The sequence below is a fragment of the Semicossyphus pulcher genome, unplaced genomic scaffold, assembly GCF_022749685.1.
Source record: "Semicossyphus pulcher isolate SPU_LCO1_2020_fin unplaced genomic scaffold, fSemPul1.0.p SCAF_20, whole genome shotgun sequence".
NCBI classification, from domain to species: Eukaryota; Metazoa; Chordata; class Actinopteri; order Labriformes; family Labridae; genus Semicossyphus; species Semicossyphus pulcher.
Genome location: NW_027211694.1, coordinates 10,207,186 through 10,234,606, shown reverse-complemented (window position 1 = coordinate 10,234,606; position 27,421 = coordinate 10,207,186). Strand labels below are relative to the sequence as shown.

At 43.1% G+C, this 27,421-nt stretch overlaps 1 protein-coding gene across 6 annotated transcripts in view; it reads left to right on the top strand.

The window, feature by feature from the left end:
- Positions 1-19,690, top strand: part of wnk1b (WNK lysine deficient protein kinase 1b) — a 97,303-nt gene extending 77,613 nt beyond the window's left edge. For 4 of the 6 annotated variants that reach the window (XM_069671329.1, XM_069671332.1, XM_069671327.1 and 1 more), the window contains 17 exons: positions 1,071-2,004; positions 2,122-2,444; positions 2,526-2,596; positions 2,863-2,919; positions 4,324-4,407; positions 4,508-4,544; positions 4,629-4,711; positions 4,817-5,104; positions 5,185-5,456; positions 5,754-5,829; positions 5,915-6,044; positions 7,537-7,734; positions 8,107-8,199; positions 11,031-11,072; positions 12,557-12,729; positions 13,116-13,172; positions 13,706-19,690. In XM_069671329.1, the coding sequence (XP_069527430.1) occupies positions 1,071-2,004; positions 2,122-2,444; positions 2,526-2,596; positions 2,863-2,919; positions 4,324-4,407; positions 4,508-4,544; positions 4,629-4,711; positions 4,817-5,104; positions 5,185-5,456; positions 5,754-5,829; positions 5,915-6,044; positions 7,537-7,734; positions 8,107-8,199; positions 11,031-11,072; positions 12,557-12,729; positions 13,116-13,172; positions 13,706-14,149 (3,362 nt within the window). In that variant the 3' untranslated portion in view covers positions 14,150-19,690. The remainder of the gene's footprint in view (positions 1-1,070; positions 2,005-2,121; positions 2,445-2,525; positions 2,597-2,862; positions 2,920-4,323; positions 4,408-4,507; positions 4,545-4,628; positions 4,712-4,816; positions 5,105-5,184; positions 5,457-5,753; positions 5,830-5,914; positions 6,045-7,536; positions 7,735-8,106; positions 8,200-11,030; positions 11,073-12,556; positions 12,730-13,115; positions 13,173-13,705) is intronic. The other 2 variants (XM_069671330.1, XM_069671331.1) reach the window with 2 other exon arrangements.
- Positions 19,691-27,421: the final 7,731 nt, after the last annotated feature.

Sequence of the window (27,421 nt, the reverse complement as noted above, 5' to 3'; positions counted from 1 at the left end):
AACAAAGACGGACACACTTAAATAACACAATAAATAAACAGAGCGGCAATGCCCTTTAAAATATCCACACTAGATGCACACTAAATTGCAGCGTACTTTGCCACAGACACACTTATCAGATCAGGCTGTAATGCTTTTAGAGGAAATTGCCCAAATGTACAGTCCTAATGTAATAACACACAGGCATTTGTTCAATTTGATACCGTTGGATCTTCTGCTGGAACACTGGAATATAAAAGCTGTGTCTGATCTTCATTAGGATAATGTGGAAATCTAAACTGTAGATCAAGAGCTAAAGCAGTGCTTCAAAACTTTTAGCTCCTCTTGGTCCTTCATAGTTTATTAAATAATGCAAATAAGAAGTTTTTACATACCTATCAAATCCATTAGATTTCTAGACTGAAGGTAGCCAAACTCATAAGTGGTTATCAATCCTCCCCTCTCTACACTTTGACCTTGACACATGATGGAACAAGCGAGTCACTGCCTCACAAAGCAGCCTTCTTTGTGGCCCGAAAAAAGCCTTTAAATGAGTATTCCACCAATTCAGCCTTTTAATCAGTTTACTATTTTTAGATGTTGTAAACATGGACCAAAACTGATGCAGCAGGACCAGTAGCGCTGCTAAAGTTAGCTAGCTCTCGGCATCGGTACTGTACGAGGGAAGCCTTGAGCAACGCCCACAGAGTAGCTCTTACCTGCGATGCGTGGACCTCTTGAGCCACCAAGACATTCATGACATTCACTACATCACGGATGCCTGGCAGCTCGAGTCTCGTATATTACAAACACGAGCGATGTGTGATCTGTTGTGAGATATTGACAGATTCACACCCCTAGTCTTTAGCCTCAACAGATGCTACCTCGAGTAATATTTAGATTTATAAGAGAGAAAAGTTCCCCTTTTACTTCTCTACCTCCTCTGAATGGTACTTTCATGGACAGATTACCTGTCCTACGTGGAATAAAGCCCCAGTTTCAATCTCCAAGTCAGTGAAACGAACAGTAAAAAGTATTTGCAGGCACTGTTTGGTCAAAGGGATTCAAACAGCCTCTCTGTTATCTTCCAGTTCCTCCAGCTTCAGCTCCAGCTCAGTCTCATCCTCCAGGACCCACTTTGTTGTTGTCCCAGTCTGCCGGACCAATCAGCTTACAACAAGCCTTCTCTGAGCTCAGACAGAACCAGACTCAGTTTGATACTGGACCCAGCACGGCCCCAGCTTCTATCCACTCCACCCAACCTCCTCTGCTGCCTGCAGGAGCTCCTGTCCCATCACAGGCTAGCACTGTCACTCCTCCTGTGGATGCTATTGCTGGACTTGTCCATTCTAATTTAAACCAGGAGCAGGTCTCGGAGCCGTCTCTTCCTCCCTCTTCTTCCTCCGCCCCCTCGTCTCTGCCTGCCGTCTGTCTCAGCCCTCCTTGTTCCTCCTCCCCTCCTCCCACTGTGGTGAATCAGTCCGTCCTTCAGTCGCAGGTGCTGTCGCCGCCGGGGATACAGGCTGCGTCTCACACCCAGGGACAGGTACCGGTCCAGGGACAAGCACAAATTCAACCCCAGGCTTTCACCCAGCCTCATCCTCAAACTGTGTCTGCTGTCACTTCAATACCCTCAGCTTTACCCCCAGCCAGCATCCCCCCAACAATGCTCACCTCCCCTCCTCCCGCCCAGACTGCTCCTCTTGTATCCTCCCCTCCTTCCTCCACTCTAGCAGCCAGCGATTTCTCCTCCGATCGCCGGTCTATGTCTCCCACCTCCTCCGCTACTTCTTCACTTACCTCCACTGTCATCCCGACCACTGCCATCCCCAGCCCCCAACTGGTTCCCTCTGCCACTGCCTCCTCCCACCTCACTCCACCTGCTTCCGCCTCCTCCTCCGCTGTGGGGCTCCAGCCAGTGACCACCAATGTTCCTTCAGTCCAACCAACCTTGGTGCACTCCCAGCCGCAGACGGCAGCCCTGCCCGGGCAGACTCACACGCACTGTGGGGAATGTGACGCAAGGTGAGAGGCGGACCAGACGTCTGTATTCAATCTCTTTAAGTTCTCTTTGAATCTTCCCAGGGGCTGTCAGTACTTTGTTAAGCATAATTACAAAGCATTCATTGATTTCTTCCTTAGATGTGAGGCATCCGCTGAGTCCCAAGGCAAACCAGACGACATCCAAGCCCTGGAGAAGAAGCTGCGCTCTCTCTTCATGGACCTCGGCGGAGGGGTTCCATCTGCAGACATCTTAGCAGCCGACCCTGCCTCTGGAGCCCATGCGGCAGGTACTTCCTCCCCAATAGGCCCGCCTTCTACCTCCAGCACATCGGTCACCACACCTGGCTCCAGCCTTCCAACCAACCCTCCTCAGCCCCCCTCCAGCCTTGCACTGGGGTCACTTGGGTCGCCTGCTCTAATCCAGGGCCCTGGAACACCGATCTCCACCCCTGCACAGATTGGTAGGTAGACAGATCGTGTAATGCGTCTGCATATGGGCGTTCGTCGGTTGATAATCGTGCCTACTGACTTTATGATTTCAGTTTCTACAGTCATCCCTGCTGCATCGTTTGGCCAGACAACTCCATCCAAACCTCCTTTATCCAGGGTGCCGGTGAGTGATCGAGAAGCTTCACTTGTGCTTTTAGATTTTAGCTAAAACTTGTAGTTGAATTATGTAGTTAATTATGTGGTCGGTTAGCAGACCAAAGTTTGTTTAAGGAGAAATTGCTGAGATATGTGTAAAGTTTCCACTCACTTTCCTTACATCTCATCTGGCATGACAATATCTTTTAACATTCTCCACAATGACCACCATTCCTCCCCTCCAAATCTCTTCTCTCTCTGTCTTCTCATCACCTCTCTTTTCTCTGGGATTAGGCCAGTTCTCCTACTTCAGAACTCCTGCCATCTTTCCCTGGACCTTGTCTAATACAGGTGTTTTTTTTTTCACTCCTATTTAGAGTTTATTTCCAATGCAATGCTATAGTCATGCCACGCATGTAATGCTTAAGGTCACAGCTCCATGTTGTATCTGTGTGTATAAACAATGGACTGTATAAAAAGATGGACGACATGACAGTTCCCTAAAAGTGAAGCCAAAACATTTAGAGCGCCCCCTGCTGACTGGCTGCAGTATGGGTCATAAAGCCCGCCTCCTCCATGTTAACAGATGGGACATGAGTCAAACTATAAAATCAAAATACACGCCAAATAAATGTTTCTCAAACGTGGTTTCTGTCATTATAGTATATTTCCAAGTGTTAATTTTTCTGACAAGTTTATTTTTAATTAGTTATTTGATGCTGTAAAAAGGATGATTGACAGCTCTGTTGATGATTGACAGCTGATCTGTTCCGGATTAGCAGAGTAGAGGAGACACGGCGAGAGGAGATGTAACTAAAACAATCACTACAGTCATTGAAGTTTCCATATCTGTGAACGTCTGCTTTGGACCAACACAAGAAGCTGTTCTGTTGTTACATATGTCGACGTGCGGGATCTTTGCCGTTTTGGCTTTAATTTCGTACAATGAGAGCAGATGGAGACATGTCGTCCGTCTATATATACAGTCATTGCTATAAACGGTGATTCTGCTGTGCAAACCTTCATACAAAGTACTTAAAGTATATTTTAACAGCTATAAAGACCTATGGAGAAGAATGTAACATCAAATAGAAACATTAAACTACAAAGAAATGTCTGCACTTTTATGTTCAATGAAGAATAATGATACAAGATGAAAGACAAGATCAGGGAGAAGCTGGTTAAAAGATGGGGAGAGACTGGACGGAGAGGAACGGCTACACAAACATTAATATCCAGTCTGTTTTGTTGTTGCTGTTGTCTAAAAATACAGCTTCCATTTACCTCCTCAGTTATGAGGTTTGCCTTGTAGCTCTTTTTGCAAAAGATTCTGACCTGCTGAGTTGCCGACTCTCACTTCTCTGTCCATTATGTAACTCTCTGTCCTGTTTGATTAGGAAAATCCTGCTGTAGTCAAAGTTCAATGGGGGATTTCATTAAAATTATATAGCTGCTGAACACCTTGTGTGTGTGTGTGTGTGCCCTCTAAATCACTGTGTTTGTGCGCTTATGGTCCACATTAGATGAAGTCATACATCTTGTAGCAGAGATGGGGAGCTGTTACAAATTTGCTTGCTCCGTCACATTTGAATGGATCACAAATTAACATGTCTGCTGAATGCTCCAGCCCTTGTAGCCATACATATGTGCTTTTGTCTTACCTGTGCTTGTATTGTTAATTAAGCGTAAGAGCCTGTGTGTGTGTGTTTCTTTAATTTTCTGCGTGTATCTAAAAGTGTATCTTCCGCTTTCCAGTCCCAGCAGCCTCTGGAGGACCTGGATGCTCAGTTAAGGCGAGCGCTGAGCCCGGAGACTGTTCCTGTCTGCACACACACTCAGGTAAACACACACACACGTTTGAATATCAGTCTTTTAACTCACACTGACATGGTGTATAGTGTCCTGATCCAGTTTTCCTCTCTCTTCATGCTAACCCTAGGCCTCTCATGGTGGCTTATCTTCAGCGGGACAAGCAAGTATGTACATAAATCAGTGTATTCATACACGTCTTTATATATGTGTTCTATTCCTGTCTCATATTTGAAACGTTGATCTTTCAGTTCCCTTCTCTCTGGAGGAAGAAACTACGTCCTCTCCTGGCCATCCTCCTCCTTCAGGTGCAGTTAAACTGGGAAGATTTCAGGTAAGATTTCCCCCACCCTGTAGACCACACATTAGTATGTATGCATCCGGAATTCCTAAGACTGTCACATATATTGAATCTGTTTTATTAATCGTCTCTGATCAGGTCTCACTGGCTGCCGAGGAGCCGCCTGTCAAACGCCCCGCCTGCACCGAGTCTTCCTCCACCACATCCTCCTCCTCATCTTCATCCTCCTCGTCCTCCTCCAGCCTCTCCAGCCCGGAGAACACGCTGCACAAGGACTCCACGTCTCCTCTGAAAGTGGGAGGAGGACAAGGAGCTGATGTTGTGGACGGACTCCCCCAAAGGACTCTGGGAGGGTCCCACCAACCTTCCCCCATCACGTCACCCTGCCCCTCTCCTAAGCCGCCCACCACCATCGGACGCTTCCAGGTACTTCCTGTTTCTGATCTTGTTATGTAATGAGTGAGAGGTTTCCCACCTTACGTTTGGTTATTAAAACATCCACCAAGGTTACCACCAACGCTGAGGCCCGCGTTGGGAGATTCTCCGTCAGCCGTGCCCAGGAGCAGAGCTCCGAGTCCAGGCAGACGCCTCCACCCGCTGCCAAGGCTGCTAACGGACCCAGTGCTCCTGGGCAGCTCTTGAGTCCAGACTCCGCTCACAAGGCCTCGCTGCCGAGTCTCAACAACAACTCCTTCAACAACTCCTACATCAGCAGTGACAACGACTCCGAATTTGAGGATGAAGACTTTAAACGGGAAGTCAGCCGCCTCAGAGAAAAGTAAGTTATCTCTTTCCTTTGAAGAAAACCAGATTTTACACTTTTTTTTTCACCCATCTGTGCCCCCCCAGAGTAATCAGCTGTGCTTTGCTTCTATTTCCTCCTCTTCACTCACTTTCAAGAATGAGGTTAACCACCCACGATCTGTCATTACCCTTTCTCCTTCCTCTTTTCTTGAAGAGATGTTCAGCACGTCTTAGAAAACCAGGCCTCTCACTCTCTCCTTGCTCCCTCACCCTTATTATCTCTTTCTTGTCAATATTTTATTCCTCATAATTTCCATCTTTCTACCACCAGGCACATGCGTGAGATTCAAGCGCTCCACTCCCGCCAGAAGGAGGAAATAGACTGCTTATTCACCAAGCTGGGAAAGGTAACTCACCTTCAATACATTGGTGCAGATACTTAAAACTTACAGTATATAGCAAGCAGACATTCTTCCTTTGGTCTTGGTCCAGGTTCCTCCAGCTGCAGTGCTCCCTCCAGTTATAGCTTTGACTGGCAGGAGGAGACGACCTACTAAAAGCAAATCGTCCAAATCGTCCAGAACCAGCTCCACGCACGGCAGTAAGAGTCCGTTACAGCCAGGTAGGCTTCTGTTTAAACATTTAAATTAAAAGTCCAAAGAAACATAAATCTTTACTTTAATTTCTAGTGGATACCAGCCATGAATTACCGTCAAATCCTGAATATAAGTCACACCGGAATATAAAACGCAGTCTGTTTTGGAGGGTTATTTATTCAAAAAAAAGTTACAAGTTATTTCAACACTATTTCAATTTATTTTCATTTGAAACACATTCTGAACACACAAATTACAGCCTGCCATCTGTTTTCGCCATCTCGAGTTTGCAATCCTGCTAGCTACCGGTGCTGCAGCTAGTGGTAGCTGGCAGCTTACAGTAACGTTGATTGTTGTGACGGTGGTGGCTTCGATGGCGATCATGACGGTGCATGTCCGTGGCGAAGCGTTAACAACAATCAAGTTGGTAGAAAACAGCACGGCGGCATATTGTGTACAGGAGACGTTGTAGTGGCTCAGACCCGTAAACAGGTGTGACGTCACCACTTAACAACCGACAACTTTAGCTAGATTATAGCGCCATCATCTGGGTTAAATACTGGAACAACAACATACCTCTCTGCATTTTATACTGGTATACTGGTTGCACCGGCAGCACACTTTTTAGTGCGTCTTATACACCGAATTTTACGGTAGATGGTGGTTTAAGATCTTCCTCTTTAAGATTTCTGCCTCCACCTGCACACAATGGTGGTGAATAAAATTCAGTTTATGTTGCTCACAGGCAAAATTGATATATAAAGAGAAACTGAAGCAACGTCTCTTTTCAGAAAAGTCAAACAAGATAACCCACAGATACTGAAAACTTTTAGCATTGGTACTTTTCATCTACTGTCATCTTCAGGTCGAACATTTAACCAAAAATATTTGACCAAAAACCTGCAAAAATAATGTGCTAATATGCTAATTAGCAAATGTTTGAATGCCAACATGCTGAATTAATGTGGTAAACATTACTGCTATGTTGGCATTTACATTTTGTGCGTGTTAGCATGTTAGCATTTAGCTCAAAACAACAACACACACGGCTCAGTGTCTACAGGAATTATTACCACCTATTTCATTGACCTCAACAAAATATAAAAATATGCATATTGCTGCCATTTTTTCTGTAATTAAAATAGTCAAACTTTTTCACCTTTAACCATAAATACAGTCAAGATGGTCAAAAACTGTTACCCTAACATGACACCGTCTCTGTGTTTATGCATTCATGTGTACATGTATGTGTGTGTGTTTATCTGCTTGGTTACACGTGCATGTGGGTGTGCGCTGACGCAGGCTCGGAGCTTAAACATTTCTGACTGCTTTCCCTGTCTGTTTCTCTCTCTGTAATTGTGTGTGTTGGGTTTACGTAATGTCTGCGGTGATGGGTGTCTCATCTGTCTGTTATCTTTGTGTGTGTGTGTGTGTGTGTGTGTGTTTGCGCATCTCGGGTCTCTGTGGTGTGTCCTTCCTGCCCTGTCCCCTCCTGCCTATGCCTTGTGCTATCTCCAGGCAGCACTTTATCCGCCCAGAGCGTCCCCACCATGTACCCCGGCCAGCTGGCTCTGTTAGCCCCAGGAGGATTAGCCGATTCGGGCGGCAGCACAATGCTCCAGCCACTCAAACCCTCTCCCTCCAGCAACAACCTGTGCTCTGCCTACACCAGCGAGGGGGCCCTGTCTGTGCCCAGCCTGTGTGCTCCCACCCCAGGTAGGCATGCGACTGTGAATCCCAGTCTGCTGCAGGCCTCACCAGCTTCCCCACCACATAAGACACACTTTGAATGCAGACAAACACAAATGCATGCAGTCTGATTGTCTTCACTCACTCACAGACACTTCTCACATCTTGTTCTGTCTCTCTCTGTGTGTGTTACTCTCTGTGAAAAACAGTGTGATGACTAACTGTTTCATTCTTCCTCTCTTTCACCGGTGTCTCTCCTTCCCTCTCATCTTACTTTTTTTGTCTCGTCTGTCTCTGTCTCTTTGTTGCTCTCCTCTCCTCTCATTTCCTTTCTTCGTTCCCTTCTCTGTTTCCTCACCCTCTCTCTCCTCCTTCTCCTTCCCTCCTCCCTCTCTTCAGGCTGTGTAAAGTTCAGCTGGGGTTCGGAGCGTTTGGCCTTCAAGCCAGGCGGCAGGAGGACGCGCTTTCTGAGTACGCCCTGCTTGGCTCTTTGTGTGTAACGCTTAATTTCTTTGCTCTTCTCTTTTCACTCGTCATCCTTACTTACCTTTGTTTACTTCTGTTCTTTTTTTTACCTCTATTTTTTCTTTCTTTTTAACCTCTATATCTGTCAAGTCACGGTCGTCCTGTCTTCCAATGGGCTTCCTTCTTTGATGGAGGAAGACCTTAACCTTTGCTTGTGATACCAGTGTTCTGCAGCATTAATAGAGAACGTTACCCACCCCGGCACGAACAGCTGGCTTATACTTTTGACACTTTGACAGCTGAACAAAACTTCAAGCTAAAATTCTGCCTCACAACATCCTTACAAACATCTGTAGTTTCTTTGTCTGAGAAAAAAGATAACTGCAGGACACAAAAAGTCTTAAAATTCTCATCTTTACTTACCTTTTAACCTCCTTCTACAATTCTCTATCTTTCTCTCCTTAATCTTTCTTTCTCTCTTTTGAAATAGTCCTCCTCGACAAGCGATTAATCCCTTAACTTCACTTTCAGTGCCAGCCCTTTGCACGTTTGGCAGAGGAACAGCAGCCAAAATAAAAAAACCCAAAAGATGTATTAGCAGCAAAATTGATAGAAAGGGCACAGTTACTTTGTAAAGTGACACTTTAAAAGGCTGTTAACTGTAATTCCACCGCCATTTATATCTGAACCACTTAGCACTCTATCTGAAGTGTGATGTTAGAAATCACCGACTGTTATTCTGGGAGATCAACCAGCAGTATGAGAGACAGGTAACTGCGCTACACTAAAGGGGCCATATCTTCATATTTTCTTTCACTTTTTATTGTTCACAGTGAAAAAGTGAAAACTGCAAAATTCCGTGTTTTTCCAGAATCACATGTTTAAAAAGGTCGCCTCTGAAATGGGCGAGGTCATTTAACTCAGGCTGCCTTCTCGCACTAGCTTGTAGTCAAGTCGTTTAGATTTCAGCTTACCGATGCGATACCTCCTGCCGATTCTGGCTCGTACATATAAGGCTGAATAACCGATCCTAGTGCAGCCATGTTTTCTACAACTTTGGAGTGACAGTGCAGTGCGGCCGCTCCCTCACGTGGGATCGCACATGTGGGGGAGGGGCTACGCAGTCACTCCAAATACTGTCAGCCAATCGTGGCTAAGGTCTGACCTTTGAATGGCAAAACGGCTTGTTCGTTTCAGGAGAGGCTCCAAAAAATAATTAAATTAAAATATGTAAACAATTTTTAAACTGAAAAACAAACTTTATCAACGTGATTCAAAAACACATAATAGAAAATTGATTGCATAGCTCAAATATGTCCCCTTTAACTCTTAGAGTACCATTCCTGGTTTATTTGCCGACGCAGGGTTACTGGTGGTAGTAGCAAGTCCAGTTTGATACTACACATCCCAATTCTCTCGGGACTGTAGGCACTTTTTAAGCAACTACTACTATTAGCAATATAACAGCAAAGCAGCTGGTGCATCTGTTTACAGTGCAGCAGGCCAAACCTGTGCAGTCAATAATATCTTTTTTTATGCGCAGCTGCAACCGGATTTTAGGTTGCATACAGTGCGAGTAGCTTTGAGATCAACCATTAGTGCAACATGACAGAAAGGACTGCATGTATGCAAGTTAGAGGCAGAGGAAATCACCTGGTGGAAAAGACTCTTCATAACCTAATTTAGCTTTTTACTGCATTGTGCTTCAGTTTACATTTTAAGCATTTAGCTTCGGCTACATGGCAACATGCTAACAGTCAAAAAGTCCATGATAACTGGCTTTGTAGGCATTCTGCTGCTCTAAAGGCTAATCCCGTTTCTAACCCTTGTCTCTGTGAGAACAGCAGACTAACAGGGGAAGACAAGTAGAGACCTGATGACTTAAGATTTCTTCCTCAGTTTGGTTTTTAATTGAACATATTGTTTTAATTTAACCTGATTAATTGATCACAGTTCTGTTTAAATACTGTGCATCCTCATTTATTTCCATTTTTTCATGATTAAAAGAAGTTTTTCTCAAATCATTATATTATAATCATAATATGTAGCGTTGGTGAAATGTTTGTGCTTGATGAAGGGATGTTTATGAATGCCTCTGAACCCTCTGCAGCTCGAAGCCTTTCTCTCCCTCCCCTCCCTCACTCCCTCTCCTCACCCCCCGCCCTGTCTCTCTCTCACCTGTCCCCCTGATCACTGCACAGCCAGGAGGGGAGAGAGACAGACCTGGGTCTTATTGATCGGAACTTGTTCATTTATTCCTTCCCGTTACATTGGCTGATATATAAGACGAAATTGCCATCATGTTCATTCTGTTGAAGACGCTGACATAAGTAGAGATGTGTGCAGCGAGTCACAGGTATATATGCACTATGTAAACCCTGATTTGGACCCAGTTCTGGTGTGGCCCTGCGAGCTGTAGAGAGGAATCAGAACCAGGGGTTGGTTACCCAAAAGCGTCTTCAAACCTCAATACACAGGCAAGCCTTAAAGGCAGAGTGCAAGGACTAAAGTATTACCTTCAAGTTACAAAATATTTATATTCCAAGCGTGCCTTTAGTTGGTGTCTAAACTTCCTCAGCGGGTCTTTACTCAGCTGTTTCTCGTGCCTTTAATTCATACATATAAACACTACACACAGATACTAAACATCTCAGTGTATTAATCCCTCTTCACAGCATTAAAGGTGCTGATTTAAGTGTTCAGATGTTATTGGGCAACTCAACCCCAAAAATGTTGTCAACTTCTCTCACCTGGAATAATCCTTCTCAGATGCTTTGTGTTTGGTTGTTGGGTCTTGTGGGCGGGGTTTAACTCTGACTCTCTCCCAATCCTCCAATCGTTGTCTTCCGGCCGCACAGGGAAGATGGTGAAAAAAGTCTGCCCCTGCAACCAGCTCTGTAGTAATTATCGCTCTTTTTGGTCCTTCCTCCCTCCCTCCATCCATCCCCTCCTCTTCCATCCTTGCACTTGCTCTCCCACGCTTCCTCCTGCTCTTTAATGTCTCTTTGATCTAAACATCAAGCCTCTGACAGATCTGAGTTCAATTCAGTTATTTAAGCTCGCAGAATCATTTCCATTCCAGTTTTGACATTTTGGTTAAAAAAAAAAAAGTATATATTTTTAAATAATAATAAAAGATCAAAGAAACTTAGTGGGAAATAACTGAATTGAGCTGCCATGACACATTTAATCTGACAGTGCATGAACCCGCCACTCTCACACACATCAAACACACACTAACACAATTAAACATCTGTCAGCCACTCTGCCTCCTCTCTTCCTCTCCTCCCTTGTCATGGCTTGTGGTCTTGACTACATTGCCCAGAATTCCATGCTGCTGCAGTCAGTCATGACTCAGCATCTCCCCATTCTTATTTTCCTCCATTTTATTAGCATGACATGACAGTTTTTGTCCGACCAACTGTATGATTCATTTTTACAGGCGTATCCCTGCATCTTATTCTTTAATGTCTTTATGTGGAATACGTAATATGTGTGTATTTAAGATTTTTTTACATATATATATATATAAGGGCATAATTATGATGCATTATTCATGGTAGTAAAATAATAGATTTTATTATTGTTTCCTCTTTCACTGGGCTTAATAATATGTTAAAACTGTATATTTGTATAAATTCCTATGCATACTGTCAAGGATGTGTTTTGCGATATTTTTGGAAACTTTTATTTTGAAAATCTCTGAAAAAACAGCTGAGGTATTTAATACTCTTCCTCCTCTAAAGGACTAAAAACAGACACAGAGCAGCTACATACAGATGCATACAATTACAGAAAGAGTCAGAAAAACTACAAAAAAGGCACACAATGACTACAAACAGACATTTACGAACATGCCGTGATTACAGCACTGGTATAATACTTGAACTTGAGGTTACCCGGATGACAGCACAACACTTAAATGCAGCGACGCCAGTTTGCAGTGTGTGCTTTTCCCCTTGATGCTCATGTTTGATAGACTAGAGCATGAATGCCCTCTGCTGGACAAACGTACTCAGTTGAACACTACAGCGAGCAACAGTGATCTACAGCAGGACTGGCTCAGCACTGCTTCTGTGTGAATGCTGCTGGGCATGTCCGTTTGTCATCAAAAGTGCCTCACTGCTGTTTGAAAAGTTATAATTTTCCTCATTTTCCCATTAGTCATCATTATCTCCATCATTACATCTAAACAAAATACTTCTAAGATAATGTCAACATGCTAATTTACCCTTAAACTCTGCCCCGATCAGCCTCTGTCACCATGTAATGGCCCCCTTTCATGGTCAAGACAGGAAATACATTTCATAATTTAGAAAACACACATTTAGTTTGAACGATATCTCACCTTTGTTCTTCTCTTCCTCTCGGTCTCCCTCCACAGGGACGAACAGCACCAACGCAGTGAGCGGTTCAGGTGGTTTGGGTCAGAGCCAGGGCGGATCCCAGTGTCTGCCCCCCAACATGTCAGCCCCCCACCAGAGGAAAGGAACCTTCACAGACGACCTCCATAAACTGGTGGACAACTGGGCCAGAGACGCCATGAACCTCTCACAGGTTTACTGCTGGTTTATAATTCTTCTCACTGCAGCAGGAGTTGTTTTGTTCCTGTTTGCCAAATAAGAAGACAGAAAACTAAACTCTAAATGGAATTTTGTTAAAAGCTAAAGTGGCTCTTAGCTGGTGAAGTTTTCTAAACCTCTTCTACGTCCTGTATCCATCTTGATCTTTGTGTTTACATTGATCAAAAGTTAAGAAAAGAGAGGGAGTATTGGGAAGTTTTACTGCTCTTTTAAGCCAATCAATTACTCTGTAAACTTTGTTAAAATAAGTGATTTGAACCCTCGGCAGTCCCCTTTCTTTGTCTTAATTTATGAATCCCTGAGGTGTAGAATGAAACGCTTTTGTGGCTAGCAAACTGAACTAAATATCATCTTTTCCAGGGGAAGAGGAGTGCCAAACAGCTGCAGCAGGCCCCAGCACAAGGACACAGCTATGAGGTTAGTTTCAAAATACACTTGACCTCATGGCCACATTAAAGGGGGGGTATTATGCTAATTTCAAGCTTCATATTTCACTCTGTAATACCTGTGGAGTAGCTTAGCATAATTTACAGTTCATTTTTCTCACACTGGTGCTCTGTGCAGGCCCTCATACAGCCTCTGCCTGAAACGACTCAGTCAGCTCTGTCCCTTAACGAAACCCCGCCCCTACAAGCCCGCTTTCTTCTGATTGGCCAGCTCTCTGAAGCCTGCTGAGGCGGCACTTTGTGATGTCATAAAGTTGCCTGCAGACTGAGATGAGAAGCCTGGGGATTACTCCAACATACTTTCACCTACAGATTTGAAACACCCACGTTTAGTCTGGACATCAAACATCATAAAACGATATATATATCTTAAAATGTGACACAGCATAACACCCCCTCTTTAACCTGTTGGGCGGTTAGGGCATAAATATGCTGTTTTGACAGCTTGATTGAAGAACTGCAAGTGTAAGCATTAATAAACTTTTCTCTTCTCTACCTCTCCAGGTGATCCAGTCAGCCAGTCTGGGCAGGAAGTACTCTGCTCCCAGCCAGCTGTGTACCAGCAGCATCGGAGGGTCCGCCCACCTCCCCTCAAACCCTACCACCACTACCTCTCTGGCCGTCCGCAAGGGCTCCCTGTGCCACGCGCCCGCCTCCTCCACTCCAACTCAACCCCAACCGCCCCAGTTCATCCACTACACCCCCACCGCCGCCTACAGCGCACAATGGTCCGGCCCGGCTCACGGCCTCTCGACCGCACACCAGGCCCCGACGCAGCCCGGGCCCCTGCTGGTCAGCACCTCCCAGCCCCTCGGGCCTTACGCAGCCGGCACGGTTGGCGGACAGGGCCAGATCCCCGGGCAGGGTCCGCTCCAGGCTTTCCATCTCGCCAACGCTCTGCAAAAGTCCGTCAGCAACCCAGGAGGACCCAACATGAGGACCACGTAGGGCTGGGGGTGAGGGCTGGTGTGAATCACGGCCCGACTAGACTGGAACGGGGTGGAACAGAGTTGTGCACTCGATCGGCCGGAGAGGATGGAAGAACTGGTGGAGCGAGGAAAGGGAAGGAAAAGAAGAGGAGAAAGGAAGTCAGGAATCATCTCTGTATCCATCCATGTGTGAGAAGCTGTCACAAAAGCGTCACATGATCTTCCTTCCTGACTGTGGGCTCATGAGAGCCAGCTAAAAGCTCAAAGATAAAGGAAAAGTATGTGCAATGTTAAAAGGCCAAAGAGGTATTGACAGGGTGTGGGATCTGTTTAAGTAACTAGGCACTTTTGGTTCGGTCGCATTTGTTCCATTTAATGCTCTAAATAGAGAAAGTCTTTTCAAGGCAGGTCAAACAAGCGCCCTTTTGAGATGATGTTGCATCAGTTTGAGGGGGAGGAATGTGGTGGCCAGCTTTTGCAGGAACCAAATTTAGCCCTTGTGTCCACACAGCAGCTCTTAATAGATTCTCATGCTGGAGTTGCTGAAGTTAAGTTGCATTTATAACAATTCTACAGCTCTAAAAGAAGAAGCAAACATCCAAAAAAAAAGCAGGTTTTTCCAGATTTGATACAAGGAAGACATAAGAAGTAACTGGTGGATACAGAGCGGAGCATAGTCTGTCCAAGTGTTTAGTGTCTGTGAAAAGCATGCAAACAGCAGCTGGTAAATGCTTTGATTACAAGAGGGAGAAGAATGATGTCTAAACTTATCTAATGTCCAAGAATTAGAGATTTTTCTCAGCCATTCAAAGCACAAAAAAAAAACCCCATACAAACAAACGCACATTCAAAATAAGAGAATCTGGAGCTGAGCTGACCTCTGGCCTGGTTCGGAGTAGGTGTAGTTCAGCACGTGGTGGAGTTAAAAATCGTGACAGCTACTCCTCCGTTACCTTCTGTGTCTTGATCCTCCCTTGTTCGGACAAACTGTTCAAACAGATGGAGAGAGATGGAGGAGAGAAAGAAGAAGAAGGGAGCAGAGAGAGAGTGTTAGATAACAGACACCTCATCGTGTTTGCTCACTTTCCGGCTGCGTGAAGCACTGAATGGCTTCACCATCACGACTCCACCTCTTCCTCCATCCCTCTCTCTCCGCCTCTCTGTTGCCATTTGAAGCAATAACAGCAGAAACCTTTTAGAGAAAACGTGAGCGGACTCGTCGTGAAACAGTGGCCTTGTTATCAGAATAATTATCGAGTCCCTGTACAGTTTGTGTCTCGGTTTATTTTTTAGAATGTCGGCTATTATGATTCCATTTTGTTGTTTTATTTTGTTGTGTTGGGTTTTGTTTGGCTTGCTGCACACACACACACACACACACAATACAGTCATATAATATAAACACTAGGGATGCATGATATTATCGGCATGTTATCGGTACGCGAGTGTGCGCGCGCACTGCCTGCTCAAAGTTAAACAACTTTCACAACTCTAGCTAGCTAACAGTTAGCTCACATTCTCGCCATTTTACCGGACTTAACAACATCAAACACGCCGAAAATACACTCGCGGCCAAAGCCGACGCCAACAGAGAGTAACATAAACATCAGTGCTAAACTAACTTACATATTCATGGACGCACACGATAAAAAGAGTCCGTCGGAGATCACTGATGTCTCCGTAGTTCGTGCAGGAAACAAGTCCGGGCATGTCTCACTAGCTGCCGTGTTTCCGGGGGATGCTGCATTCAGGTGCGCTCAGAAACGTGAGCGATCAGACCTTTCGCCTTTTCCATCAAGTGTAAAGAAGGGTGCAAGATGTCTGCTTTATGGCAGTTTTTGGCCACTACAACAAGAGTATAAGAGTAGATATTGATTCCACCACAGGGGAGACTTGATGTTCTCTGCAATAAGGTGGAATAAAACGTGTGTTTAATATATCCGTATTGAAATCAGCAGTCGGCAAAAAGGGTTGGAAAATATTGGCATATCGGATAACGGCAAAAACTCCAATATCATGCATCCCTAATAAACACACACACACATAGTTGCACACACACAGTTACAAGACTCATGTAAATACACGCACGTTATTTGAGGCGTAGCAGCAGTTTTACAGATTCACAAATGAATGCCTCAGTTCTCGTTATCATTAGGTTGTTGTCAACATCTGTGTTGAAATGATTGCAATGTACATTACTGTCATGATTATTGTTGTTAATGATTATTATTCTATTTAAAAAGAAACAAAAACAAGAGTGTGTTCTGTCGACGGACCTGTTATACGAGCACATCGGCGTACCGATGTGGAAACACTGTGATTATTGTCGTTTATTCTTCGCCGATGTTGTTGGACAACATTAGTTTCTAGGGTGAGATGTCACAATTATTAAAACAAAAGCAAACAGAGAACGGCTTCGGGGTCCTTTCGCTGCAAATTCACTGCAAATTCAGCAAATAGTCTCTTTAAAAATGTGAAAATGTAACCCTCTTTACAATAATCGTCCTTCCTGTCAGGGACTGAGGACATGATTCAAAACAAATGCCTTACAACAACTAATCATCTGCAGCTTCAGTCCGTAAACACTGAGAGAATTGAAAGTGGAAGCCGACCTCGAAGCCCGATCAGAAGACAAACCGGGGTGAACGGCAGGATAGTTGATATTTAGATAATAAAGTAATGCTAGCTATTTTTTTCTTAATACAGTACTTATATATCAGACACTTTAAATAGCCCTCCTCTTCCCTTTCTCCCTGGTTTTGTTAGATGAATGTGAATGTATAAACCAATGGTGTCCATTTTAATGTACTTGAAAACTGTATTTTTTTCCTTTTGCATCCCCCGACCCCCCCACCCCCACCACCTAGAGCCTCTGGCGAATACCGGAGGTGCTCACTAGTGCCTTGCATCCTCCCTGTTGCTTGTTTCGTTTGGGGGTTGAGGACTTTGGGTTAAAGTAAGCACACTTGGCAGCATGTGTGGAGAGTTTTCGGGGTGTCGCTCTGAAGTCAGTGGTGTTATATGATTGCAGGCCTGCAGTAGATGGGTGCAGTAATGATGGCTTTTGTTAGCTGCTAGGTGCGCTACAGCTGGTTAATTCTCTTTATGTTCAGCTAATAGAGAGTTTAAAGCAACAAAGCTGATTCACAATAAGAAAACATGAATCTTAGCCTAACTCTGCTGCCATTTAAGCCAATGAGATTGACCACTGAAGACTGAAAACGGTCACATCAACACCGACGACGTGATGGCAAATGGACGGAGCGTGAGGGTGCATCAGTGCCATTTTGTTTTTTCAGGGTTTTAAACGTAGATGCTGGAGGGAAAGAAGCGAACGTGTTTGTGTTTTTTTGCAGGAGGGAGTTGTTGAAGATTGTATTTGAAGCTTGGACCACTCTGTACTTTAGAGGCGCAGGCCCGTGCAAGAGCAGGAATCGGTCGGCAGAGGTGTGGCGATCGAAAGTTACTCGCTTTTAATGTTTGACGCATAACCAAACAGTAATGATGATGCTGCAGCCTCTGGATTAGATCGTCTCCTGCGTTGGTTTTGAGCACATTTATATGTTTCAGTGAACAGTGAGTGCAGACATTCGCCACAGAGCGACAGTGTTTTGTTTCGCTCGCACTAAACACGGCACATCTACTATAAACTTCATAAAGAATAACATAGCGGCCTCAAAGTGAACAAAGTTACTATGCATTTATAGTCTTTAAAGCCCCCAAAAAGTCACTTTTATTTCTAGAAGCAGCAATTAAAGCCAAAAAAACACGTTTAACATAATAATCTGCATTATTAGGGCTGTTTGGGTGTCGTTTGAACCACCAAACAACCCACCAAAAGTCCTGATTGGTGCACGTGTACCTTTTTCCAACTAAGCCCCGCCCACTCAAGCAGAAAAATGTATAAATACAGAAATGACCAAAACAGTCTTTCAAAATCGGCCATTGTAACCATTGTTATCCCATTTTTGTCCCGCTAGGAAAGATGTTGGCTGTCTTACATTGTGTAACCAAAAACGTTCACGTGGCCAGCAGAGCTTTTTAAGAGAGTCCAAAAAGCACGTCTGCAAAAAGGTTTGAACACCGTCTCATCCACGGTTCATCCCCACTGCACGGTTCTGCAGCTGCGCCATTGGTCATCAGCAGGCTTTGATCGCAGTGCTGGAGGTGATGATTGTGGTTATGACTGATTGTACTCATAGTGATGATGGTGGTTAAAGCGATAGAAGCGATGATGGAGGTTTTAGATTCAAGGCCTTTGACACCCTGTCCTCTTTTCTCTTTTCATTTGTCAGAGCAAATGAAACATATCTGGTACAAACTTTAACATTCACGTATCTTTTTTTTGTTGTCGTTTGCTGGGAATAGGTGTTACGTCGTGCAAAAAAAACAAAAAAACATTGCCTGTTTTTTTCTTTTTTTCCATTTCTTCTGAATAATAATGCAACATTTTTACTACTAGGCAAGTTTGGTTGAAGCTGTGAATAATCATTGAGCCACTTTGCTTTAGTTTAGCCTGTTTATTGTGATCTGGTAGAAGAAGTCGAACCTTTAACGATGCGTCAGACTCAGTGCCATTTGACTTCAGCCAAGTGAAAACATCAGAGGTAAAGAAGAAAGATGAGTGTATTTACCTGCTTTTACTCACTGGAGCTGCTTTTTTCGGTTGGATTTACACAATTGCTCGAGCCTCTAATGATTTCCACAGTAGAAGTTTGATGCTATTTTGCCGTGTTTGTACATCCTAACTAATAACAGATTACATAAAGCAATGCAATATTATTTAAAGTTACAGTTTGCTTAGGGTTAAAGTTATGCACCTGCTGGAAGACGATTATTTTTAATGCTCTATCATTGGTTGCAATTATTGTGAAGTTTTTTGGGGAGGGCTCTTACTGTGAAAGGCTTGAGAGTTATCCATTCGGGCGCTCTTATTGTGAAGTTTTCTGAAGCTAAAGAGGAGAAGTGGATTCTTTTTCTGGTGACACACATGCAGTGTAGCATTAGTCGTTTTTATCTCATTCACATTAGATTCAGTTTAGAGAGTTTTCTGCTTTTTACTGTAGAAGTGCCCACGTGTACAACAATGCCTTTAAGTGCACCAACATCACACACACACACACACACACACACACACACACACACAGATAGCTTGCTCCTGTGGATTGACGTCGAGTCTCGAGCACAGCAACAGTTTCCTCTGCAGGCTGTTACTGAAACCATGTTGATTTTGTTTCTGGTCTCACTGATGCTCTCATGTTTTTATTTCTCACTCGTTTTATCAGCAGTTTTAACGTCTCTAGCAGCACCTAACTTAATTCAGTGGTTTCATTTTTTTTCTGTATCGTGTTTGACATTGTACAAAGTGGTTGGATTAAAAAAAAAAACACAAGGATGAATGAATGAAAGCAAATCAAAAAAATCCATGTAGGGAGTCATCGGCAGCCTTTAAAGGTATGTTTTGCACTAAGTAAAGAGTGTTCAAGCTTCATATTAAAAGAAACTTTGCGCTTTGCGCTACAATACAATGAAATTTGTTACTTTATTTGTAAAAACTTAATAAATAAAAGTTGTTTAAATGAATTGGAGCGACTGGACTTTCTATCATTATGAATGTAGGAATGAAACAGAAGCATGTCCCTCTGCTGATTGTGTTTAACGTCTCTTTAACAGGCGTCTGTTGAAGGTGAACAGGAGCAACTGCAATAAAAGACAGACAGGTACACACAGACATGAACAAACAGTCAAGTTATAAGAGCACAGCACTGATTATGTTTTATCTTGTTTTGTAAGTTTCTCTCAGCTTTTAAAGACGTGTTGAGACTTTTCAAGACCCTTAATGTTTAATTGTATAACAAACGGTTGAAATGTTAGCATATATACGTGTAATGGAATAGTAGTAGTTTTATTAAGTTTATAACTTAAAAATGTTTAAATTGAATTATTCAGTCTTTTCATTTAAGCAATAAATGAGAGACACATGAGAGTAGGGCTGAGCAATTTTGAAAAAATATCTAGTTGCAATTATTTTGACTTGTATTGTAATTTCGATATGAATTGCGATATTAAAGGGAATGATCATTTTTACAGCATTGTTCTCCTTTCATTAAGAAAACGTATATACAAATGATAATGGTAAGATTTTTGCAGGGATCTGTGCCAAACCAAAATTCATTTGATACTTACGTTTGTGTATGATTAGTAGGCCAGAACATCTCTGAAGCACAATATTTAAATTAAAATGGGATGTTGACACAGATTTCAGCTTTAACAAATATCGCACCTCCTGCGACTTGCAGTAGGCCATATTGCGATTTCGATAACATTTCGATTAATTGTTCAGCCCTACATGAGAGGGAGTTATGTTGTACTGCAGCCTCGAGCCTACGACCGAATCAAGCCGTGCTGATATTCAGTATAACATCACAACCTCGAGTGTGATATTGCTTTTATACAACAGTTACACAAGCGGCAGATAGTAGTGAACAGCAATAACAGATACGTTTTTGCTCCAGCAACTCAAATAGTTCCACAACTTAACTGAAACTGGACTGCAACCAAACATTCTCCTGCACTCTGTCTACAGGTTATCACAGATCGGCTGTTTATTTATCATGTACATTTATCTGTTTGTTTTAATTTATCATCGATCAGTGAGATAAGAGTCTGCTGTGTGATTCAGAGGTACCAGCTTGATTAATGTAGACACACAAGGTCTGCTGTAATGTTAATTAACAGTATTCAGAACACCTGGATGAGGTGGAGTGATACAGAGTGAAAAGTCCTCGGAAACTCTTGGGATGCCTCTTCTCCAATCAGATTACTTGGTCGAGTCTAACTGTTGTATAATATTATTTAACATATATATTATTATTTAATCTAATAAATAGCATTACTAAAATGATACCATGAGAATCTTTTCTGCTAACATTGGAGTAGACAGAAAACAGCATACATACTTTAACCAAGCTGTATAATTGGCTCAGACAGTCAGAGAAAGTAGTTCCCTTTAGCTGCAGTACTTCTCCTCCCCACTAGGCTGCAGCACTTATCTTTAATAACTGTAGAACCTTTATTGTATATATTGGACTCCTTCCTCTTATCCACACCAAATTAACCAGCTTCTTGCTTCGAGGCCAATCAGGAAACAGCTTGTTGTGAGGTGTGAATCTGTGCTTCCTATCTGTCGCCATGGATACCATGAAAATAACGGCGTCAGCTCAAAGAAAAGAGGCCTGAGGAAGGAAGGGGGGAAGGAAAATGAGACTTACCGGTACACTATAACAATAAATTTCCATCGTGCAGTTTTCCTGCTTTGATATGAATACTGTGCTGCACGGAATCACACTTTGATGTGGATTTTAATCTGCATTAGGGCCTTGTCAAACTGCGAGGGTGACATTTCTTTAAGTGATTTTAATGCTTCTAAATATAAATTCATTTATTTTGATTTTTCTTTCATTTGACATTTACTTTTACTCTTTCTGGCTGAGCAAATGTATCCTTTAAGTCATCACTTTTTTGCAGCGTAGAGCTTAGTTTTATCCATGCCGTGAACCACAGCCAAGTGAAGGTTTACAGGTGAGCTCGCACAAGATGTAGAGGTGTGATTTCTCTAGTTGCTGTCCAAACTTCTATTAGCCCTGTTTATTGTGCAAATAAAGCCTCCTCTGTCTGTAGATTCATCAGAGACTAAAAGATAAGAGAGGATGCAGACAAACCCACAACTTCACACGTACAAACTGTTTCCACGAACTATATGATCTCACATCCCCTTTTAACATAGTCCTCCCATATACTGTGTGTTTGGCTAAGCTCCGTATAAGCCAAATAAATGCTTTTATTTAAGGGCAATAGATATATAGACTGTGACAACCACCAGTACTGTTATAGTACTTTTTAAGTCACATGATGTACCTGCTTTTTCACAGTCTTGCAGGATCCTGTTTAGCAAGTGAATTTTGGAAGCTGCCCTTAACTGTTGCCTGAGGACAAGCGTGACCTTGATCACACCAGAAACAGAGGGGAACTATCAGGTAACACTCAGTAAGATCCAATTCTAAGCTAAAGAGATGCAACACACACACTAATGTAATTACACATAAATACAGGAAATGATCCCTTTCAGTTCTGCACAGTGACACGAACACATCACGATTTGTGCCTGACTTGGGTGAATAAAAAAAAGATACTTCTGCCTTGTAAAAGAGGAGTTAATTGATTAAATTAGGTGAGAAAACCTGCTCAGATAGGATTCTTATTTGTGTACTGTAAGTGTCGCCTCGTTTTGTCATCCTGTTGTCGTGACCAATTAGTGGACGTGCATGACAATGGCCTTTTGTCTATGGCAGGATGAAATGAAAGGACACTGAGAGAGAGAGAGAGAGAGAGAGAGAGAGAGAGAGAGAGAGGGAGAGAGAGGGAGGGAGATGAGGGGGGTCTTCAAATGTCATGTGTGTGGGAGAAAGCACAAATGCACAGACGGCAGACAGAAAGAACTTTCAGTTCTATCCTCCAGTTTATGCAGATTAAGCTGTAGAAATCATTTGAATAGAAAACATTTGATCCTGACTTCAGAACATTTACATGAAAGATTTTAGCTTTATTTTTTGCCTCTTTGTTAAGGACTTTATGACACACTGAACTAACTGTCTTGCTCTTACCACTTGCACGGTTGCCATGTGTGGTGTTTTAGAGCAGGATTAAAATGACCACAAACACATAAAGGCGTGACTGTGGAGAACAGTTAATATAGAATATAACTGAAGCGAAACACTCCCAAACAACCAGACAAAGTGTCGACAAAAAGTAGCAGTTAAGCTGCACTAACGCATAGAGTGGTGCTTTGAGCTAATAGTAATGTAAACATGCTACTATGCTTACAATGACAATGCATGCGTACTGATCTTTTTAATCTTGTAATCCATGTGGTGTTCTTCATGTGCTACAAGACATATCAGGGAAAGCATAAGCAGTCATCTCCACGGCTGGGCCTGTCTGCTTTTAAACTGCAGTGTACCAAGGACAGGCTGAACAACACGTTTACAGATTGGCAGGTTTGTGATGTCACAAACCTAAGGAGCCAATCCCGTTAATGGACAAGGTGATGCTATGCATATCATTATGTGCAACCTATGGCAACCACTTTGGCGATGCGCGAGCCAGCTGTAACCGCCATCGTCATTTTTAGCAAACTCTACCGCTGAGCCAAACCAGCACCTAGGCATTTATTCTTAATGAAAGATCATAGCAGATCAAAGATCATATATCATAGCAGATTTATAAAGATATTTGTGCTCCCTTAATTTGTTAAATTGTTGCTGGTGTCATAAAGCACAACCATGTGTAGTGAAGCCATGTGGGCACCTGTTTGGACACGCTCTGTAGATGGCGCATTCAAGCGAGCAGGACGGGGAGCACTCGTTTTTCTGAGCGTTGCTAATACGATAACAGGCGTCTTGTAGTCTTGTTTGTTTGTTTATAGGTTGAAAGTCAGGAGTCATTTTACATGTGTCTCTTTCGTCTTTTGGATCACGTGGAAGTTTGCCTTTTGGAGAGCACGTGTCAGAAACCTCACGTCCTGCAAGAGTGGCAATGAAGGTTTTTATTTAAAGTTACCACAACAATAGGATCACTAATATGATGAGCAGACATCCTCTGGCAACCTGAATGTCTCTACCAAATTTCATTGTGATCCTTTCGATAGTTGTTGAGATATTTCCGTGGTTAGCTGACCGACAGGCTTACATTATCACCCACTGAGCCACAATCAACATAACACTTATACTTATAATTACATTATTATTGTGAATCTAGGAGATTATTTAACTCACTTTTTTAAAGAGCTGCCTTTCTTTGAAATAACTTTGTACTACGTGACCTATCTAAACCGCAGTGGAACCTCAGCGACCACAGATAACATGTCAGCCCGAGCATCACAACACCATTGACTTTTCACTCAGGGTGCAACCAGGTCACATTTGGCAACCCTGCTGCGTTATTTTTTTACTGCACAAAACAGGAAGTGGTCGCAATTTTTTCCCCATGCTTTAACAAGAGCTAAATGTCAGACTTTCTCACCAATAACAGGTGAAAGCTTTCGATTAAAAAATCACTTACGATCAAACAGAGAAATGTAAGCACGAAAACAGCATTTTCTTTTAGCAAGTGTTTATGGGAAATGTAGTCTTTAAATCCACAATGCTTCTATATCTCCACTATAAGCTTCATTGTTACAGTAGCTTAACAGAAATAGCATTGCTGATATTATCACAACATGGTAACCGTCACTCCATCGGTGTCATGTGTCTAAACTGGTTGTTATTACTGTGGCGGGGCTAACCACTGATTTTTCTAATATACACAAACAGATAAATACTTATTACATAACCTTTTCAGCTGACTGAGAGTTTCCATAAGGTCCTAATGGAGGTCTGTGTGTATATGTGTGTGTGTTTACTAAACACTGGTCACCCTTAGCAGTTCTTGTCCCTGCAAACACACCCTTAGGATCTGGAATCAAGTAACTAATATTGTTGACATGCAAAATAAATGCTCCTGGATGTGTCTCCATCCTCGTTTTTTCCTCTTGCTCATTTACTCATTAAAGTGCTAGTTGCTTTCCAGCGTCCTCCAGCCGCCCTCGAATGAAGAATTCAACCTTAACCTGCAGCTGGAGCGTGACCAGGATGCAGCTGAAGTGGAACACTTATGCCGACCGATGATGTGGGTAAATGCAGGTTAGTACTGACTCTGCTTGGTGGTTCCTCAGCAGTGCTGGTGGTGGTTGTTTGACCTCCTTTGGTTATCTCAATTTCCCGTCCGGGTTGTCCGACAAAACTTTCTCTTTTTCTGAATAACTCTGAGGTTGGGAATGAAGGTAAGAAAATTCTGGAAGGACTGAGATTATTCAAATAATGGTGTATTTGGTTAAGATGGCGTGATGGGTTAAACCTCTGTGTTTCAACATAAAACAGAAGATAAACTACACAATGTTTCAAACGTTGGATTAATTGAAGGAAAATCCCATCCTTCCCCTATGCAGCACAGATGATGTTGCAGCCTGGCTGTGTTTGGTGTAATCATGTAGCTGTGTAAGCACAGGCTGCAGGTTTGTGCTGGCCTATGTGGGCTCCTGAGTCATTACAGGCTCCTGCTGGTGTTTCCTTTGGCCGGAGAGCAGCTTTTCTCCCCTCGCGTGTTTACACGGCCCAGATTAACACAGAGACAAGTTTTAAATGGTGCACAAAATAGTCTGCAGACAGAGTGTTTGTGTGCATGTGCATTTTATGGTAAAAAAGTGCGCCCACCTGCAATTTAAGAACTTTCTCTGTACACGTGTGTGTGCTCTTGTCTGCTGTTTGTTTGCGTCAGCCTGGTGTAAGTTTGTGTGTGTTCAAATAGACTGGAGGAGATGGAGTGTAGCTGCACACAAACAAACACTGTGTATCTCTATACAGGCCGTCCGCTCTCCAACCAGAAGGTCGCTGGTTTAGTCCCAGGGACTGACACTCTGTCCTGCCTGAGTGGCCTCGAGCCAGGCGGTGGAGCTCTACCTACTCACTCACTTTCAAAAGATGTTTGTCAGAACGTGAGACGCCTAAATTACTTCAATATTAATTTGATATCAGGAGTACACACTGAAAACGCTAACCAGGAAGGGGACGCCTTCTCTGAGAGTGAGAGGTGTGTGTGTGTGGGTGTGTGTAGGAGAGGAAATGAGAAGCAAAACCAGGCCGACTTAAAACAACTCATCTTTAGAGAATACAGTTTTCACACTTATGAGGAAGCACAGATTATTTGTTGATGACTTCAAACACCAATGTTTGATCGTTTGATCTGTAGGAGATAAAGATGCTAATACACACACACCCTTTGGTACACTCTGAAAGTGTGCTTTGTGGTTTTGAACATACAGTGTCCCTGTTAAAATCAACCTCAAGATGTGCCGTAAGAGTGCAAATCGTCCGCCGCAAACCTTATCAGAAAGAGGTTGTGAAAGAGAACAGTTCTGCTGCAGGAATAAATGAGCATCAGAATCGATTGCATCTTCTTTTTTTACTGTTGCTGCTTACCTTTAACTTCTGTTTTTTTCTACAACACTTTAGCACGGAATGCTCTATATCCAACTAGTACAATCGCAACAGTAAGGGTAATAAGTAGTATGATATAAGAAGAAATATATCAGCTAAAAACTGGTTTTAGTCGCCAGCTATCACTGGATTAATTAGAGAGCAAGAGACGCACGTTCCAGATAACCGAATGTTCAGTTACAGAAAGAATGCAGGTTCATCCTGTATTTCCTGGTATCAAGATACACACCTGCACACACAGACACACATCACCCCAACTGAGACACACACTTCTTGCAAGGAGGCCTCTCTTCAAGTCACAAGGGTGAGAGAGAATGTCCCTAAACAAACACTCACTAACTGCAAGAAAAACTTGCATCACTCATTTACTGCAGGTTTTAAGGTGGTCACATGCCATTGATCAAACACACACAAACTCTCTCTCCCACACGCACACACGCGTATCCTCAGACATAGTCTATAAACTGGTTGATAAGTGGAGTGTTTTGCGTCAGTCAGCGTACAATATGTGCTTGTCTCTTTTAGAAAATGTCTCTTATCTGTACGCCAAAATACAGCGTGTGTGTGTTTGTGCACATTAGTTACACTGTGAGGTGATTAGTGAACTCCGGGGGAGCTGTGTTTTTCCAGGTGCTCCTGTGTGTGTGCGTGCATGTGTGGTTGGTTTATGACCCTGAGAAATTCTTAAGATAAGATCTGTGGCCCTGACCGGTAGACTTTGCTATTATAAACCTGCTCCTTATTGCAGTGGGAGGGGCGGTGTAGAGTGTGAGCGTCTGTGTGTGTTTTTGTTTTTTGTAATATGTGTGTAATCTGTGCATACAGTTTGTGTCACAGTGAGCTCTGTGGTGAGTGCAGTGATGTCTACATTAGATACATTAGATAGGTGTGAGCAGTAAATGTAAGTTGGCTCTGAAGCGAGAACACACACACAGAAGCTGCTGTGTGTAGCTGCTGAGTCGCCTCCTCTGCCGGCAGTAAAAGCTCTCAGTGTGATGTCCAGTGTTGTGAGTGGGCTGCTGCTGTGTTGGTTGGGCTGTGAATTATTTCACTATGAATTAAACATAATGGGAGTCCAATCTGCTGATGACAACTCTGTTTTCAAGCTGCTGCAACACAAGTTACGTTCAGGACACAAGCAGAGATTCTTTCTCTCTTCCTTTTTCTATGTTTTTCTTAATTTCTTATGTTATTTCTTA